The sequence below is a fragment of the Apodemus sylvaticus genome, chromosome 5, assembly GCF_947179515.1.
Source record: "Apodemus sylvaticus chromosome 5, mApoSyl1.1, whole genome shotgun sequence".
In the NCBI taxonomy this organism is placed as follows: Eukaryota; Metazoa; Chordata; class Mammalia; order Rodentia; family Muridae; genus Apodemus; species Apodemus sylvaticus.
Genome location: NC_067476.1, coordinates 10,660,522 through 10,677,943, shown reverse-complemented (window position 1 = coordinate 10,677,943; position 17,422 = coordinate 10,660,522). Strand labels below are relative to the sequence as shown.

General features: G+C 48.5%; 1 protein-coding gene across 1 annotated transcript; it reads right to left on the bottom strand.

Annotated features, from left to right (window-relative positions):
* Window positions 1-3,849: 3,849 nt before the first annotated feature.
* On the bottom strand, window positions 3,850-14,091 carry Exosc2 (exosome component 2). The gene is made up of 9 exons (XM_052182135.1): window positions 13,951-14,091; window positions 12,269-12,370; window positions 10,250-10,295; window positions 10,031-10,120; window positions 9,024-9,089; window positions 8,257-8,325; window positions 6,300-6,476; window positions 5,195-5,323; window positions 3,850-4,495 (listed from the first exon to the last, which is right to left on the bottom strand). The coding sequence occupies exons 1-9, from the start codon at window positions 14,070-14,072 to the stop codon at window positions 4,415-4,417; spliced, it is 882 nt and encodes a 293-aa protein (XP_052038095.1). The 5' UTR covers window positions 14,073-14,091; the 3' UTR covers window positions 3,850-4,414.
* Window positions 14,092-17,422: the final 3,331 nt, after the last annotated feature.

Sequence of the window (17,422 nt, the reverse complement as noted above, 5' to 3'; positions counted from 1 at the left end):
AACTCACTCTGTAGACCAGGCTGGCCTCCAAATCAGAGATCTACCTGCCTCTGCCTCCCTAGTGATGGGATCGAAGGCGTGCGCCACCACCGTACAGCTTATCTGTTCCTGTCAGTGAGGACAGCCTACAGCTCCTGGAAATCTGTTCCTGGGGTTTTTCTTTGATCTCCTTCATTCTCTTGACCAAAAGTTTATCATATTCTGCAGCTAAACTCCTCCTGTTTCTTAGTGTACTGTTTGTTCAGGCCAATGCATAGATGTTTATACTGCAATGCATAGATGCTTATATAGAAGCTTAAACTTATAATGCTTCACTTATAGTGAAGAACTGGACCATGAGTCTTGTGTGCTCTGGTCCTGAGCTTCTTTCCTTCTTCACAGGCTTTCTAACAACAGTGGCAATCATCTTCTCTTAAGACTAAAAAAAACTTTCAGATTTTGCTAGCTCTTTTTGGACCCCAATGACCAAGGTACACTAGGATGTGTGAGCCGTGGGTATTCTTCATTCCCTCTTTCTTACAGGAACGAGTTGGAACACTCAGATTGGCATCCACAGACTTGCACTTCCCCTCTCCACTTCTCCCTGGTCCCTCACAGGAATGCCCCTTACTCTACAGCAGGTGCACTGTGGGTCGACATCTTGCTTCATGGGAAAACCTTGTTCGTTGTTCCCACCACTGATTCTGACCACATAACCCTCCACTCCTCACCCAGAGCATCAGCTACTGCTGTGGCCGTGTGCTTCTCAGAAAGTACAACACTCGGGCTGGAGAGATGGTTCAGTGGTTAAGAGCACTAACTGCTCTTCCAGAGGTTCTGAGTTCAAATCCTAGCAACCACATGGTGGCTCATAACCAGATGTAGCAGGATCAGATGCCCTCTTCTGGTGTGTCTGAAGACAGTGACAGTGTACTCACATATATAAAATAATATCTTTTTTAAAAAAGTTATGAAGCTTGTGTTTATCATCCACTTCAAAGAATTTCTGGTGACTGCTGGCTGGGAAGGAGATATGCAGCCATCTTGACCCAGCTGACTGCCTAGGAGGCACCATGACAAAGACACATTTTTTTTTTTTTTTTTTTTTGAGACAGGGTTTCTCTGTGTAGCCCTGGCTGTCCTGGAACTCACTCGGTAGACCAGGCTGGCCTTGAACTCAGAAATCCTCCTGCCTCTGCCTCCCAGAGTGCCAGGATTACAGGCATGTGCTACTACCGCCTGGCTTAACACATTACTTTTTTTTTTATAAGATTGTACATAGATATGTTATTATTAATCATTTTATTCATTTACATTTCAAATGATATCCCCCTTTCCAGTTACACCTCCACAATCCTCCATCCCCTCTGCCCTCTCACCCCTCCCCTCTGCCTCCATGAATGTTCCTCTACCCACTCACCCACTCTCTCCTCACCGACACACTACTTCTTTTTTTTTTTTTTTTTTTGAGACAGGGTTTCTCTGTATAGCCCTGGCTGTCCTGGAACTCACTCTGTAGACCAGGCTGGCCTCGAACTCAGAAATCCGCCTGCCTCTGCCTCCCAGAGTGCTGGGATTACAGGCATGCGCCACCACCGCCCGGCGACACACTACTTCTTAACACTGGAAAACCTTTAAGGGTTCAAACTGCAGAATGCAGGGCGCAGCAAGTATCTGACAAAATGTTAAACCAATGGGTTTTGGTTGGTTGGTTTGTTTTGTTTTTTTCCGAGAAAGGGTTTCTCTGGGTAACAACCCCGGCAGTCCTGGAACCGTCTGTCTCTGCCCAGGGCAAATATTAAAGGCATATATATACCACTGCAGCCCAGCTTTAAACCAATGTTTGATGCATCTTGAACAGCTCATATAACTTTCATTAAAAGTGGTTCAACTCAATCTAATTTTGTCCTTACTTTCATAAAGCAAAGCTCTGTAACAAAATTTAGCTTAGTCTTACACCGACTATAGTTACACTTACCAACTGCGCCCTCTGGTGGGCTGTGAAAGAACACATCCAGTGAAGATGCTTTTGGACCTCTGCAGAGCTGCTCTGAAGCAGACACTTCAGTGGGAGAAACAGGTAAGGTCAAAGGAGTTTAAGTGACTCAGATTCCTATTCTTAGTCCCTTAAGAGGTGGACAACCTGGAAACTTCTGAAATTTGAGACAGGAAAGCCCACCTGAATTTGCAGTACAAACTCAGGGAATTCAGTTATCTGTGACTCCCGCAAACTTAGGTTAAATTAAAAGTTGTCAACCATAACGCTGTCTCCGGAACACACACACAAAGCTGTCTAGCAACTGGACTGGTGCTATGTGATGATTAATCTTGATTGTAAATGTGATAGGATTTGGAATCACCATGGAAACAGACCTCTAGACTGTTATACTGCCCAGCTTCTAGACTCGGGTGAGGTGGGAGAACCACCCTAACTGGGCAGCACCATTTCACTGGCTAGAGTTTGGGCTGGGTACAAAAGAGAAAGCCAAGCACAGGCAACTCAGTTTCCTGACGTGAGGACCCACTACCTCACATGACACCTGTTATGTTAGGTGAGTAAGCGCCTGACGCCACTAGACTCGGTAGATTATTGAAAATTGTTTAAAAAAAAAAAGCCAGGCATATCTTAATCCTAGCACCCAAAGAGGCAGGTGAAAGGTGAGTCTCTTGTGAGCTTTAGGCTAACTTGGTTAACATAGTGACAGCCAGATAGTTGGAAGGGTCCAGGAGGAGTTGGGCCTGGAAGGTGGGGGATGGACATGGTCAAAATATACATTTATGAAAAGATTTTTTGTTGTTTGGGGGCTTTACTTTTGAAACGGGGTTTTCTCTGTATAGCCCTGGCTGTCTTAGAACCTGCTCTGTAGACGAGACTGGCATAGAACTCAGAGATCTGCCTGCCTCTGCCACCTGAGTGCTGAGATTAAAGGTGTACCACCACTGCCCAGCTGTTTCAATTTTTTTGCAACAAGGTCTCTATGCAACCTATATAAACCAGGCTGGACTTGAACTCAAGAGATCCACCATACCCAGCATCCAAACCAATTTTTAATATGTTCATTAACTAGGTCACTGCTCCATGACGCCCTTGCCTAATAGTATAAACAAGGCCCTAGGTCCCAACCCTAGCCCTAGCAAAAATGTTTTGGTCCAGTTGAATGGCTCAGTGGGTAGGAGTGATTAGTGCCAAGCCTGATGCCTCTGTGTCCCACATGGCAGGTAAGAACTGACTCCTCCAAGTAGTCCTGACTTCCCCACACATGCACATAAATAAACATGAAGGGAAAAACAATACAGTTAACTGAGCAAGTGTAATCGGGAGACCATTTTTGGTAATGTTTAGTGAGCTACTCTGTGTGGCCCAGCTTGCCCTCACCTGCTTCTGCCCCATATGGATCACAGGCCTGTGGTACCATCATATGCTACCTAATGACGGCTGGCACCATCATAGGCTACCTAATGACGGCTGGCACCATCATAGGCAGACAAAGCACACAACTGGCACTCTACACCAAGGACTTGTATCTGTCTCTTAAATTATTATTATTAAAAAGTTAAAGTTTTTAATATTTAATAATTCACCATGTCAATTACACATACACTTGGCTTTTTCCAATCTGTTTTTCAGCTTTCTTGTCAGAGCATCAAAAACCACTATTGGCCTAGAATATTCATTCTGTTATGAGCAATGGCTGAGCTTACAAACCATTCTCGCAGTCAGGAAAAACACAAGAGACCAGCAGTTCCTGCTGGTGGGCATGCTGGAGGAGGACCTGAGATGCTAAAGAAACAGCTCACACACAAGGGGAAGGAAGCCCAGAGAGTGGGTATGGGTCCCTCAAACCTGTGAGAAGGAACACACAGTGGGACTCAGATTCCAACAAAGGCTGCTGGCTCCTTTATTCTCATAGCCGCTTGACTCTGGCCTAACTCCACCACCTTCACTGCACACTGTGCATTAGAGGAGACAGAGCCCATTAGCGCTGGCACTGTTATGTCTTTGGTTTTCTTTTTTTCCAGGGTTGGGGTAGAGCTGGAAATTGAACCCGGGAGCCTGCACATTTAGGAAGTGGTCCACCCCTGAGATCTAGCCTCAGTCCACCATGTTTTCTACCAGACAGTTTCATGGGGCATTACAGTGTATGATGTGATGATTGGAAGTCATATATTCTCCAAGTTAGTCCAAGAGAAGTCATCAGGCTGGGACACTGTGCTGTCAAAGATCTAAAACCTTGTACTGGGACCCAAGTGCCCAAACCCACCATTGACTTTCCCCTAGCTTTGTCTCAGAACAGGAGAGGACGGGCCTGGCTCTGCAGCCCCGCTGCAGGTGAGTGATGTGTTTGTCAGACCCTCCCTGGGGACCACATGGCAGACTTTTCACTCCCAAAACTGGTCCAGAGAGGCGCACAGCCCCACCCTTCAGCTCTCGGCCTCATCCCTCCTGGTCCAAAAGCCTCTGGCGGGTTTCCAGCGTGATCTCCTCCATGACTTCTGGTTTTAAGATATCTTTGATCTGAAGAAAAATAGAAAACGGTGTGTGTTCATTCGGAAACATCCATAAAGTCAGCTAGGAGGGAAGGAAGCCTGGCTAGCACACACCCTCTGCCTTCTGCACTCCATCAGAGACCGAGCAAGCACCCAATCCCAGCTCCAGACCCAGCTTAGAAACCGGCCAGCAAGGTGCCCTCGGAGAGCTGACAACAGAGCTGTTCTGTCAGTCATCAGACGACACCCGAGGGCTGGAGATATGGCTCTAAGAGCACTGATCACTCTTCTAAAGGACCTGGGTTCAAGTCCCAGTACCCCCATGGCAGCTCACAACTGCTAGTAACTCCAGTTCCAGGGGATCTGATGCTCTCTTCTGACCTCCACAGGCACTAGGCATGCACATGGTACACATGCAGGTAAAACATCCAGACACATAATTATTTTGTAATCAAGAAAAATCTTTCTGTTAATGTAAAAAAAAAAAAAAAAAGATGGCTGAATTTTGGGACAGGCATGATAAAGCTATTATGGTAAAATATCCAATCTGGCATCCCCATCCTAAATCAAACTCCTAGACTCTGAGAATACTGGAAATATCTCAGGAACATGGCAGGGACTTGTGACGGTTGCCTCCGGGCAGTTGCTGCCTAGGGTATGCGAAGGGAAGTGGAACCCTGAAGAAACACAGGAGCAGCTTGAACCGCAGGAAGAGGAGCCTGGGTACCTGATGCGCAAGGGAGGCTTCATAGCAGTACAGGATGCTGGTGTCGTACAACATCATTCTCTGGGTTACCAGCAAGACAATACAGTTCCGAAGCCGGGAGATCACCTCTCGATCAGTAAGGGCTACCGGCTACACGGGCAAAAGGGGAAGGAAAAAATACAAACAGGACCCAAATAAGCCAACAGTCCCAGAAGCCACAGAAGAGAGAAATCACAACTCCACCATGGAACTTCACATCCCCAAGACAACAAACTGCGCAATTGTTTTTTAAGTGTGTACAACTTCACGTATACACATACTCATGAATTCAAATGCACGTGGAGGCCAGGGTCAGCCTTGAGCATCATTCTAAGAACGCCATCCACCTCCTTCGATGTCGTCTTCTCAGTAAGCCCCAGGGATCCTCCTGCCTCCACCTCCTCAGTGCTGGGATCACACGTACACCAACACACCTGACACTGTCACCTGGGTTCTAGAGTTTGAATCCCACAATGTGAATGCTTTACCAACTGAGCCACCTCCACAGGCCCTTGTTATCTCTGCAGTGGCTGTTTGGCTGTTACCCTGCAACTTTGCAATGTTCACCAGCAAGCAAAACTCAAGTTCAAAGCCACCGAGTCTCTCTTCAGGGAAGAGGAGACTCTTCCTGGTTTTTTGTTTTTGTTTTATCAAGACAGGGTTTCTCTATATAGTGCTGGCTATCCTGGAACTCACTCTATAGACCAGGCTGGCCTCGAACTCAGAAATCCGCCTGCCTCTGCCTCCCAAGTGCTGGGATTAAAGGCGTGCGCCACCACCGCCCGGGCGAGGAGACTCTTCATGAATCCTCTCCAGCCCAGGCTGTTCTGCAGGCAGTGCACCAGACAGTGAGTGAGCAAACCACAAGCTGTGCTGCAGGCATCTGCAGCTGTCACAGACAGATGGCCTCCCAGGGCACCACTGCTGAGATGCTGCAACTCTTTGTGAGTGCACTCACAATGCTCTACAACGAGCCTCACCTCACAAGGCACTTCTCAGAAAGCATCCTAGGTGTGCAAGACCACTGACACACTAAAAGGCAGCGGGGCTCAGTAGGTGAACTAACTGCCAAAACGACGTCACTCACCTCCAGGTTGGCAAGGAAGCCCCCAGCATCCTCGTCCTTGTGTTCAGGTGTCGGGTAGATCCAGATGAAGCCGTTGTTACCCAGAATCACCGAGGCACCACATGGCAAGTCATGGAAATGAGTCTTCTGTCTTTTCACCAGGGAAGGTGAGACCTGGACTAAAACTCCCTGACCTAGCTAAAGAAACAGACCGTAAGACAGGCAGAGCAGCACGTGCCTAACTCCAGCACTTGGGAGGCCAGCCTGGGCTACATGAAACCATCTCAAAACAAGCAAAAGGGAAATGTATCAGAAGCCAGGTAGGGGGGAGCACAGCTTCTGAGAGGCTGGGACAACCTAGCCAGCAGAGCTATCTAGTAAGACATAGCCGTCCCCACCCTGCAAAAAAAGAAAAAAAAGGGGGCAAAAAAACAGTGAGATGAGTGCAACTAGACTTCAGAATACACAGCCCGGTGTGTTCTACCACTGTCCTTCCTATGGACACTGCAGTCACCCAGTGCAGACAGCATGCACTTTACAGACAACATCTCTGGCCCACAGCTATTTACATATCACTAAGAAGGTAGAAGTCAGGTTGGCAAGACAGTTGTAAAGGCGTATGCTGTCAGACCTGACAGGCTAAGCTCAACACCCAGAGCTCACATGCTAAGAGATAACCAACTCCAACAAGATAGCCTCTGACCACCACACATGTGACATAGGGGGCATCTGTCTGTGTCTGTCTGTCTGTCTATGTATCTATCTATGTATCTATGTATCTATGTATCTATGTATCTATCTATGTATCTATCTATCTATCTATCTATCTATCTATCTATCTATCTATCTATCTATCTATCTATCATTTTTCAAGGCAGGGTTTTTCTGTGTAGCCCTGACCATCCTAGAACTCTGTAGACCAGGCTGGCTTGAAGTCAGAGATCCATGTGCCTCTGCCTCCTGAGCGCCAGGCAGCTCATTTCCATTAAAAGAAGGCAGCTGTCGATACCCCATCACTTCCCTTTGCCTTCTAATCCAGAGCAGGTGTGCTGGCCATTACTAGAGCCAATGTGGAGTCTACCACTGGCCACATAACAGATCCACTCCATGACTCTACTTTGGAACTTAACCTCAAATTCCCATGCCACCCACAAGATGTGGTCCAGTGGATTGGCAAAACCATGCCAGGTCTTGACAGGTCAGTTCTAAGTCCACATACAATAAGAAAGCACCAGGAGGTCAGCACATACACCTCCTAACTACTTCAAGTACACTTTCAAGAGCATGGTGACAGCTGCCACTTCATTAAAGGACACTGTATTTTTATTCTTCTCAGAAAATGATGAGCCAAGAAACAAAGATCTCCAAATGTGTCCTAAGAAGCACGCTATCTAAAATAAACCTCAATAATGGAACTCCACTGAGGCAGGCAAAATTCATATAGAGGCTCAGATGGGAAATTCATCTCTGGTAGCACTATGTTGACGGCACTGTAGCCATGGTTCTGCAAACATGTAGACAGCCTCTCAATGCTGGGCTGAGCATCTCCCAGAAAGAACAGAGACTCAGAGTCACAAGCAGAGGGGCTCTGCCAGAACGGGCTCCTCAGGAGGAAAAGGATTTAGGATACCAATCACCCTGCCCTGCCACAGACAGCACAAGTCTCCTATCCCAGCAAACCACAAGTCCTAAATAACTGGGTTCTGCGTTGTTGCTTTCTGTTCTAAGATGGGGGTTGTAGGAAAAGGTAGTCTCTCTGTATAACCCACGCTGGCTTCCAGTTTTAATTCACCTACTTCAGCCTCCAGGGCGCTGGGATTACAGGCCCATGACCCCACGCCCAGCTAAACTACCAGGTCTTTAGGTTAGCATGCCAGGGAGCTATACCACACCCAGCTAACTACCAGGTCTTTAGGTCAGCATGCCAGGGAGCTACAGGGATTCAGAACTGAACTTGAAGCTTCAAAACCCAACTTACCTTTCCGTACTTCAGGCTCCTCGTGTGCAGGGAAACAGCTCCATCCGAGAACACTGCCTGGACCTCTGCCTACTCATGTGATGAAGGAACAATGGTAGCAACGTTGGCAACCTACCTGCAGCCAGCTTCCCCCTCACACCACCAGCAGGTCCCTCTGGCCATCTTTGATGGACCTCTATAGACAATGTCACTATGACTTCAGCTTCCCTCTGGTTGGCAAGAGTATCTTGATACAAACAACCTTTTCGTGGATACATGTTCACATCGTTTAGATCACTGAGGGCTGGTGGGGTGGCTCTGGGAGTGGACACCTGTACCAAGCCCGTCGAGCTGAGAACCAACTCCTGCGCATTGTCCTCTGACCTCCGCACACAGCGATCACACACAAATATGATCAAATAGTTTTTAAAATAAACAAAGAAAATTTGGGTCCACAGGCAAGAATGATGGTCTGTGCCTGATATCTCGGTACTCAGGAAGCTGAGACAGGAAAGCATGTATGAGCCCAGCCTGGGGTACACAGTGAGTTCCAAGACAGCCCGGGCTACCCCTTTTAAAAAGAAAGCAAAGATCGTCGGATCTTCACCATGAATCACAAGTTACAAAACCCAGGGCATCGTTCTGAGCTAAGGAAAATGAGTGCAGGGCAGCAGAAACCTGAACATGTCACCCCGGGCTCAGTCCCTGCAGGGCTCTGTTCCTGGGGCCAGACAGAGTCCAAGCACACTCGTAGCTCTGTGGGAGAGAGAGTGAAGGGTGCAGGATACACTGATGAGGTCGCCTTCTTGTAAGAAGCCTCTCATGGCCAGCTCATCCTCTGCAGACCTTCTCCTCTGAAACACAGAAGCAGGAGCCCATGACACAGCCCCTTGCAGGAAGGACTCTCCTCACCTCTGCTCTCTGCTTGAAGCCAACCATGGTACTGCAACATGAAGAATTATGACAAGAGGTAGCCAGGACTGCTGGGGAGTGAGGGAGAGGACAGCGGCTCTCCTCAGTGGGTCCCTCCTCCAAGCTGACAGTCAGATCCTGTGCAGGTGACTTAGCCTGTCTCCCCGCTCACCCAGCACACTTTATACCAGGCTCTGTCTCTGCTCAGATGTCCCTTTACCTCAGAATCCCCAACCTCACTCCGAGGCCCCACTATGAACAACTGTTCGTTCCTGTGCCCATGCTTCCTCGCTGTCTCCTGCTGCCTTACAGCTCCGTTATCTCTCCTCCTCCGCCGACGCCCATCTATAAGGCTCGTGAGGGACTCGGCTGTGCAGCCTTTAATCGGGCACTCTCCACAGGACCCAGCTCGGGGAGCCTCTCCAAAACATATAGGGTATGGACAAAAGCCTGTCACTGTCTACAATAACCAAGTGCCATTCCAGTCACTGAAAATGAAGGACCAGCAGGGCACAGTGGCACATGACTTTAATCCCAGCATTTGGGAGAGTAAGGCAAGCAGACATCTGTGAGTTCTAGGCCAACCCTGCCACCCCACACTCCCCCCCAAAAAAGGCAAACCCTTCAAGAGACACCTTCCCTCTGCGAGGCTGGGCACCAAGAAAGGAAATCAGCACCGAGATCCTAAGGTCCAGGAGCCTCTTCCCAGCTCCCCCCTGGGAGCCCACGCCCACTCCACGGGTGTTTCTGGTCTTACCGCACACTAGCTGCTGCCAGTGTTGAGAACGTAGGGCCAGGAACACCCTCATGTAAAGTAGACTTCTCAGGTGGAGCAAAGGCCCCGCAGCCCAGCGGGCCAGTTCCAGGGCAGGCGAGCACTCACCAGCTCTCCTCCCGGCAGGTTCATGGACGAGAGGAGCAGGACCGAGTCCAGCCTGGAATTGGTCTCCACCTTCCACCTCTTCTGTTGAACCTGAGGGAATAAATGTGGGACAGCATCACACAGCAGCCCAGACACAAAGGGCCCTCTTCACACTCTCACAGGACGAAGGCCCCATCCCTGAGCCACCAGCCTCCTTCACCTTGTGAACATTGACTTTACCTCTGTGATTCTCCCCACTACAATGTCTCCGACTTCTCCATTGTATCTGCAAGAGAAAACAGAAGCTTACCCAGTAGCTGGCGGGCAGGCCAGACCAGGGTCTGAGGCTGAACAAACAGAAGGGACCCAGTGAGCATCTTTTTTAGCACATGGGTATAATTACTGTTTAGACCTGGGAACTTCAGAATCTCTCTGTGTTTATTTCACTAGCTATCCTTAAAGCAGTTGCTCAGTGCAAGCTGTGACATCTCCACACTGCCTGCCTGGCTCAGACACTTCGCCAGTCCCTCACCTGATTCCAAGGGTGAAGTGCTCTTTGTTAAGGCCCAGGCATTGGACTGTGTCTCTTTTCTGTTCAGAGCTCCTTCAGTTAGAGTGAGCTCACTGAGTTATAAGGGTGAGAGGCAGGGCATGGTGGGAAATTACCCACAATCCCAGCGTTTGGGGGGTGGAATCACAAAGCCCTGTGATGTACAAATGGCTCTTGAGCACTTGTAGATAACAACCGCAAGGTGGACACTGCCAGCCGCTGCTTCCCCTTCCACACAGCAAACTGCTCCCTCGCTCCCGCTCACCCCCAGCTTGGGAAGGGCTCACCCCACCCCAAGCTTAGGCCAAAACCTTGATTCCTGTCACACTCCGGGATGAGCCCATCACAAATCCGGCTGAGGGCACCTTAAAATCTATGAGGGAAACACAGACATCCAGACTGGAAACTAGGAAACTGTTAACTATCCTTAAGCGCATCAGTTACTGCAAGGCCCTTTCGAGGAAGAACACTTGAAAACTAAAGTATACAGAGGAGCTGGCCACTGCTGAGGGCCATGCCCACTCTCGCTTGGTCATTTGTCAGAAGAATGGACTAGTCCCCTAGTCCAGCTCCCTAAACATGCCCTGTTCCCCTTCACTGTCTCCATGACAACCACAGCAAATGACTAAGACATACATCAGATCAGCTTTCTTCTACTTGATCCCTTCCAAGGGCTTCCCGATTGACACATTATGAAGCCAGAATCCTCACGGTCACTGCCAGGCAGGTGACCCCCTGCCCAGCGCAGCCCGGCTCACCTGACCACTCAGTCCCAAGCCCATTGGCTTCCCTTCTGACTGACTTTTACCGGCTTTTTCTAGGTACTCAGTCCTGTGTTTAAGTACTTTATACGTGGCATGTCACTGAATTCTAACAACAATTCTGAAGCGCTTATTTTCTTTATCATGCAGAAAAGGAGAGTAACAAGGCTTGGAGGGACCGGAGACTGAGTGACCTGAGGAAAGCTTCGAAGCTCACTCTTCACCCAGTGACCTAGTTTACTTTCTGTTGCTGTGATAGATAGTACACCAAGAGCAACCTGAGGAGGAAAGGGTTTATCTGGCCTATAGATTACACTCCATCATCAAGGAAGGCTGGGCAGGAACCTGGAGGCCAGAACTGAAGCAGGGCTGTGGAGGAACACTGCTCTTGCTGGCTTGCTTCCCAAACTCTGGTGTTCTCTCTCATTCTCTCTCTCTCTCTCTCTCTCTCTCTCTCTCTCACACACACACACACACACACACACACACACACACACACACAGCTGTCTGGGAACTCACAGAGAGCTGTCTACCTCTGCCTCCCAAGTGCTAGGATTAAAGGCATGTGCCACAATGCCCATTCTCACACAGCACAGGCCCACCTGCCCAGGGATGCCCCACAGTGGGCTGGGTCCTCCTACATCAATTACCAATAAAGAAAATGCTGCCACAGACATGCCCACAGACAATCCAATGGAGGCCATTCTTCAGTTTAGGTCCCCGTTCACGAGGTAACTGCAGCTTTGTGTCAAGTTGGCCGCTGGTGCTAACTGTGACAAACAGGAACATTCAACACGGCAGGCTTGTGACAGGACTAATCTCGATGACATGGGGAGACAGGAAAAGGCCTGTGTATAACCCAGATGCCGAGAGATAGAGAGAGAGAGAGATAGAGAGAGAGAGAGAGAGAGAGAGAGAGAGAGAGAGAGAGAGCGCTTCTGTTCTCACCTGGTTTTCAAGGCTTTGACACAGACCAGTTTGTTCACTCTCTCCACAGAGCCGGCCACAGATGCAATGAGTTTCTCTTCCCCCATGTATGTCCCATGACCCCTGTGCAAAGACAAGACCACAGAGAAAGGATACCAGTGTTACACATGGTTCTGGAACCTAACAAGTTCGCCCTGCCCCGAGCCTCACACACGCCACAGAGAACCACGTGGACACAGACATCTCCATCTTAAAGAAATGTACTCAATGTCACGTCCCAACGACCTACCTCCACATCCCAGGGAACACAGGGATCCCCAACTGCTCCTAGTCCACCCCATTCCCAACTACACCCCTGTTCTCCCCCTTCCGCTGCATTTACGATTTTCTTGTGGCATTTACTGTTTGTGTTCCTAGCTAGATCTTAAACTCCACCAGGACATGGGTACCCCAGCCACACGGACTATGTTAAACACGTGCTGCAAGCATGAAGGAATGAATCCTAAGAGAGCTGCCATCTGATACCTTAAACTTAAAGCTTAGAGGCAACGCTATAAACACGATAACCGCATTTGTACCAAAAAAAAAAAAAAAAAAAAAAAAAAAGGAGGAGAAAGAAAAAGAAGAACCAGGTGCAACGGATGGCCACACCTTTGAGTTAAGAATTTGGAAGGCAGAAGCAGGTGGATCTCTTGAGTTCTGAATCAGAGCGGTCTACATAGTAAGTTGCAGGACAGCCAGTGCTACCTAGTGAGATCCTAGGGGTGTGGGGGGACACAGACAGCGGTTAGACTGGCTACCTAATGCGGATTTATCTTTGGTGGTAATACAATGGTGGATTTTGCTCTCCTGACCCACTTTTCACTGCACTACCAATTCCTGTTGTCACCACTGTCTTTCAGGTGGGGCTTCCGACCTTGGCAAAGTGCTATGGTTAGCTGGGCGTGGTGGTGCACGCCCGTAATCCCAGCACTTGGGAGGCAGAGGCAGGTGGATTTCTGAGTTCGAGGGCAGCCTGGTCTACAGAGTAAGTTCCAGGACAGCCAGGACTATACACAGGGAAACCCTATCTCAAAAAACAAAACAAAAACAAAAAACAAAACAAAAACAAAAACCTCAAAGTGCTATGCTAGGGATAACAATGACAGTTGTCCCGACTCCAGAGCTGGCCCTAACGACCACAACATATGCTAACTTCTGCCAAGTTTGTACTGTTGGGTGCATCTAGTACAGTATGTTGCCTCGACCCCTGCTCCACCAAAATCACTGCTTCAAAGTCAGGCTTGTCGCTGAAGTAACATTGAGAGAAATGGCCAAGCCAGCAACCCACTGTCCATTCAGAGGGTTGTAAGAAGGGTCCTGCTCCCAGCCCTCCCCAGTTCGCCCTCCCCAGGAAGGCTCAAAAATCTTGAGTTTCAGGATAAGGGTAAAAAAAAAAGTTCTGGCACTTTAATCCTAGCACTTGGGACGCCATAGATCAAAGGGGGAAATCAGGAACTGACAGAGAAGCATCCAAGATGCAGGGAGTCAGAAGCATGAGGCTCGCAAAAGAGAGGATTATTATGGAGGCTCCGATGTGTCCCGGGTAACTCGGTGACTTAGATTCAAGGGGACAGGAGGCCTGGGTTCCGGGGCAGCGGGCCACGTGCAGAGAGCTCTGCAGCCGCCTCCTGAGGCCTCGAGACCCCCAAATCCTCACGTACCGCATGAAGCCTGTGTCCGTGGTGATCGTGTCCCCCGGCACCACCAAGTGTTTCTTAGAGTCGCGGCTCAAGCTCTCGCTGAGAGGTTTGCGAGCTTTAGGGAGCCTCATTTCCAACGCCATCTTGGCGCCAATGACTTGCGCAGGCGTAGCTCCACTCGCCTCAACTCCCGCCTACCTTTAGAGAAGTGACCAATGGGAATGTATAGTGTGGCGGCCATGTTGACTATTGGCAACTACTAAGTTAACTCGAGGAAGCGAAGACGCCAAGCTGCCATATTTACTATTGGCAAGAAAGCACCTGCGGAATGATGAATTCTCACTTTGTAGTTGGGTTTGGTGTTTGGATTTCAGTTTTGTGTTTGTCTTTTGAGAAAGGTCCCGTGTATGGCTGGCCTTAAACTCTGTATAGTTGAGGATAACTCTGCTGGACTCCAGATATTCATGCTTCCACCTCCCAAACGCTACAATTACATGAGTTTGAGTAGGTTGTGGTTTTGATGGTGGTGGTAATGGTGGGTTGTTGTTTTTTGTTTGTTTGTTTGTTTGTTTTGTTTTGTTTTTTGCATGTGATTGGTTTTTGCTTTATGTGTATAAGCGTTTTTCCGTCATGTATGTCTCTGTACCACTCAGTATCTGATGCCCACAAAGGCCAAAAGAGGGCGTTGGAGCCCCTGGAACTGGAATTACAGATGTTTGTGAGCTGCCACATGGGTACTGGGAATAGAAACAAAGTTCTCTGGAAATGTAGCCAGTGCTCTCAACCTCTGAACCACCTCTTGAGCCCAGGTGTAGGATTTTTTTAATATAGTGTCTCATGTCCTCCAGGTTGGTCCCACACTGGCTGTGTAACCCAGGATGTCCTTGAACTCCTCCTCCACCTCTCAAAGGCTGGGAATGACAAGTGTAAACCACCATGCCAACCTGTATGAGTTTTTACCCAAACTATCCCATTTCATCGGTTAGTTATTGTTGCCCAAGTCTAGAAATTGAGAAATGAACCTTGAGTGTGCCATCCAACTCAAAACCACTATAATCTAATATTTTGTAAGCTATAGATTTAGGACTGAGATTTATAGGAAACACAATCTGAGCAGAAGATAGAGCCCTTTGAATACTGCTCCAAGTGGGCCTTGTATTCCACAGCCTAGCTGTCCCTTAGGTCCTGGTTTGGGTCCTCACCTACTGCCCTGTGGCTTTAATGTGCTTTAGTAAGGACCTCTTCTGAGTGATGGCATGTGGCTTCTGAAAGATGGCTGTTGTGAAAGCCAGCCACACGTGACAAGCAAATCTATAGGGAGGTATAAATGTAACTTTTATTCTCCTGTTGTAATTGTTATCTGGGACGATTATTGCCTTCATTTGCCAACCTAGGTCTAGTTCCGGAAGCTTCAAGACTTCATACAATCTTATCTAGGCCTAAAATGTCTTCGGCCTCTGAGTTACTACAGGATAAGCTCCCCCTTCCTAGTTCTCTCTGAGCGCTGGCTGGTTCAGCTCAGTCCTTCTGGCTCAAACGCCTCTCCCAGCTGACTTATTAGATCTGCCTTTTCTCTCAGCCTCTAAATTCCTCTGCTTGGCCTGGAGCTCCAGCAATCTTTTCTAATTGTCTGGATCCTTCTCATTCCATGGCTCATTCTGTCTTTACATGTGTCTCACTTGTTCTCTCTTAAATATGTCTTTGTAATACTCTCGAAGTAAAACTGCCTCGTGCTTCTCTCTGTGTGCTGCATTCTCTTAAGTAGCCAGTCCTCATGAGAGTGGGAGGTATCCTACTCTGTCAACTCTTTCTCTGATTTGTCACTCTTTCTGCCACTCAATTAGACATCACTTTCAAACATGGGTGCTTTCTTCTTACAAACTAACTTTACCTTCATTGTTTGGGATTAAAGGTGTGTCCTGGAGAGATGGCTCAGCGGTTAAGAGCACTGACTGTTCTTCCAGAGGTCCTGAGTTCAAATCCCAGCAACCACATGGTGGCTCATAACCATCTGTAATGAGATCCAATGCCCTCTTCTAGTGTGTCTGAAGACAGTTATAGTGTACTCATATGAATAAAATAAAATCTTAAAAAAAAAAAAGGTGTGTCCTAAGGGCATGTCTGTATTCCAGCCCTTAGTTGTGTGCTAAGGGCCGAGCCACACTACAACTAGAAACTACAAATTCCTGTAACATGGAGGCCACATGCACACAGGGTACAAAGATCGTGCTTAAACTTGATTACACCTGAGTGGATGTTGTTCAGTAGTGGATGGAAGATGTGACAGGCGTCTCCTGTGGCTTCATCTGAGCCTCTGTTTAGCAGAGGCGTTTCCCTTCCGTGTCCCATCATTCACTGATCCCCATTTCCCCTGGCCCTGTAAGGTTTGAAGGTCACTGAATTTGTCTTCAGACAAAAATCTCTCTGTGTAGCCCAGCTAGCCAAAACTTGCTTTGTACACCTTGAACTCACAGAGCTCTGCCTGCCTTTGCCTCTCAAATTCTGGGACCTCCCGGAAGTGTGTACTATCATGCCTTGCCTCAGCGCATTGAATTTCAACCTCACAGAATCAACAGCACAATTCTCCACTCAAACGGGGACTCTAGAGGAAACTAAACTATCAGATAGGCCCCACATACTGTGAGCAGGAAACAAGGCAAATCTGAAATCAGGAGGCAAATCTCCCTCCTGAAGACGCATCTAGGCAATTGTTTATCATCTCCAAAGGATCAGCATTCTTTACTCTAACCAACATTCATGACTACATTTATAAAGAAAACCAACCTTGGGCTGGAGAGATCGCTCAGCAGTTAAGAGCACTGACTGCTCTTCCGGAGGTTCTGAGTTCAATTCCCAGCAACCACATGGTGGCTCACAACCGTCCGTAATGGGATCCAATACACTATTCTAGTGTGTCTGAAGACAGCTGCAGTGTATTTACATATAATAAATAAATAAATGAATCTTTAAAAATAGAGGGGGGGGGAACTCAACCTTGGCAGGAAGTCAGTGATGTCACTGAGCTGCCAGGACCTTACGGCCCCCACACCCCCTCAGGCCTGGAGGAAGCCAGCCAGAGCTCAACTGTTGAATCAGCTGTGGCCATAAGAGGGCGATGGTGTCCTTTAAGACATCCTACCCAAGCTGCAGGCCTCAGGGAAGGTCTCTAGACCAAGACACTGGTCCAGGGTCAGCCTTCAGGGAAAGACTTGACTCCCCCCTGCTCATCCTCACAGCAGTCATGGACAGAGCCTGTGGCAGTGAGACGACACTGTGGATGGAGAAGGAAACTGAAGCCCAGGAAGGCGTAGAAGTCACACAGCAGGGTAATCCAGCCTCATTCCATCTGATACCAGTTTTTCCTCGGAGCCCTCACCATTAACCAAACATCTTCCAGGTGAGCTCTGGCCCTGTGCTGAATACTTACTGTTCCTGTGCTGAGTGGTGCTCCCTGCTCCTGTACTGAGTGGTGCTCCCTGCTCCTGTGCTGAGT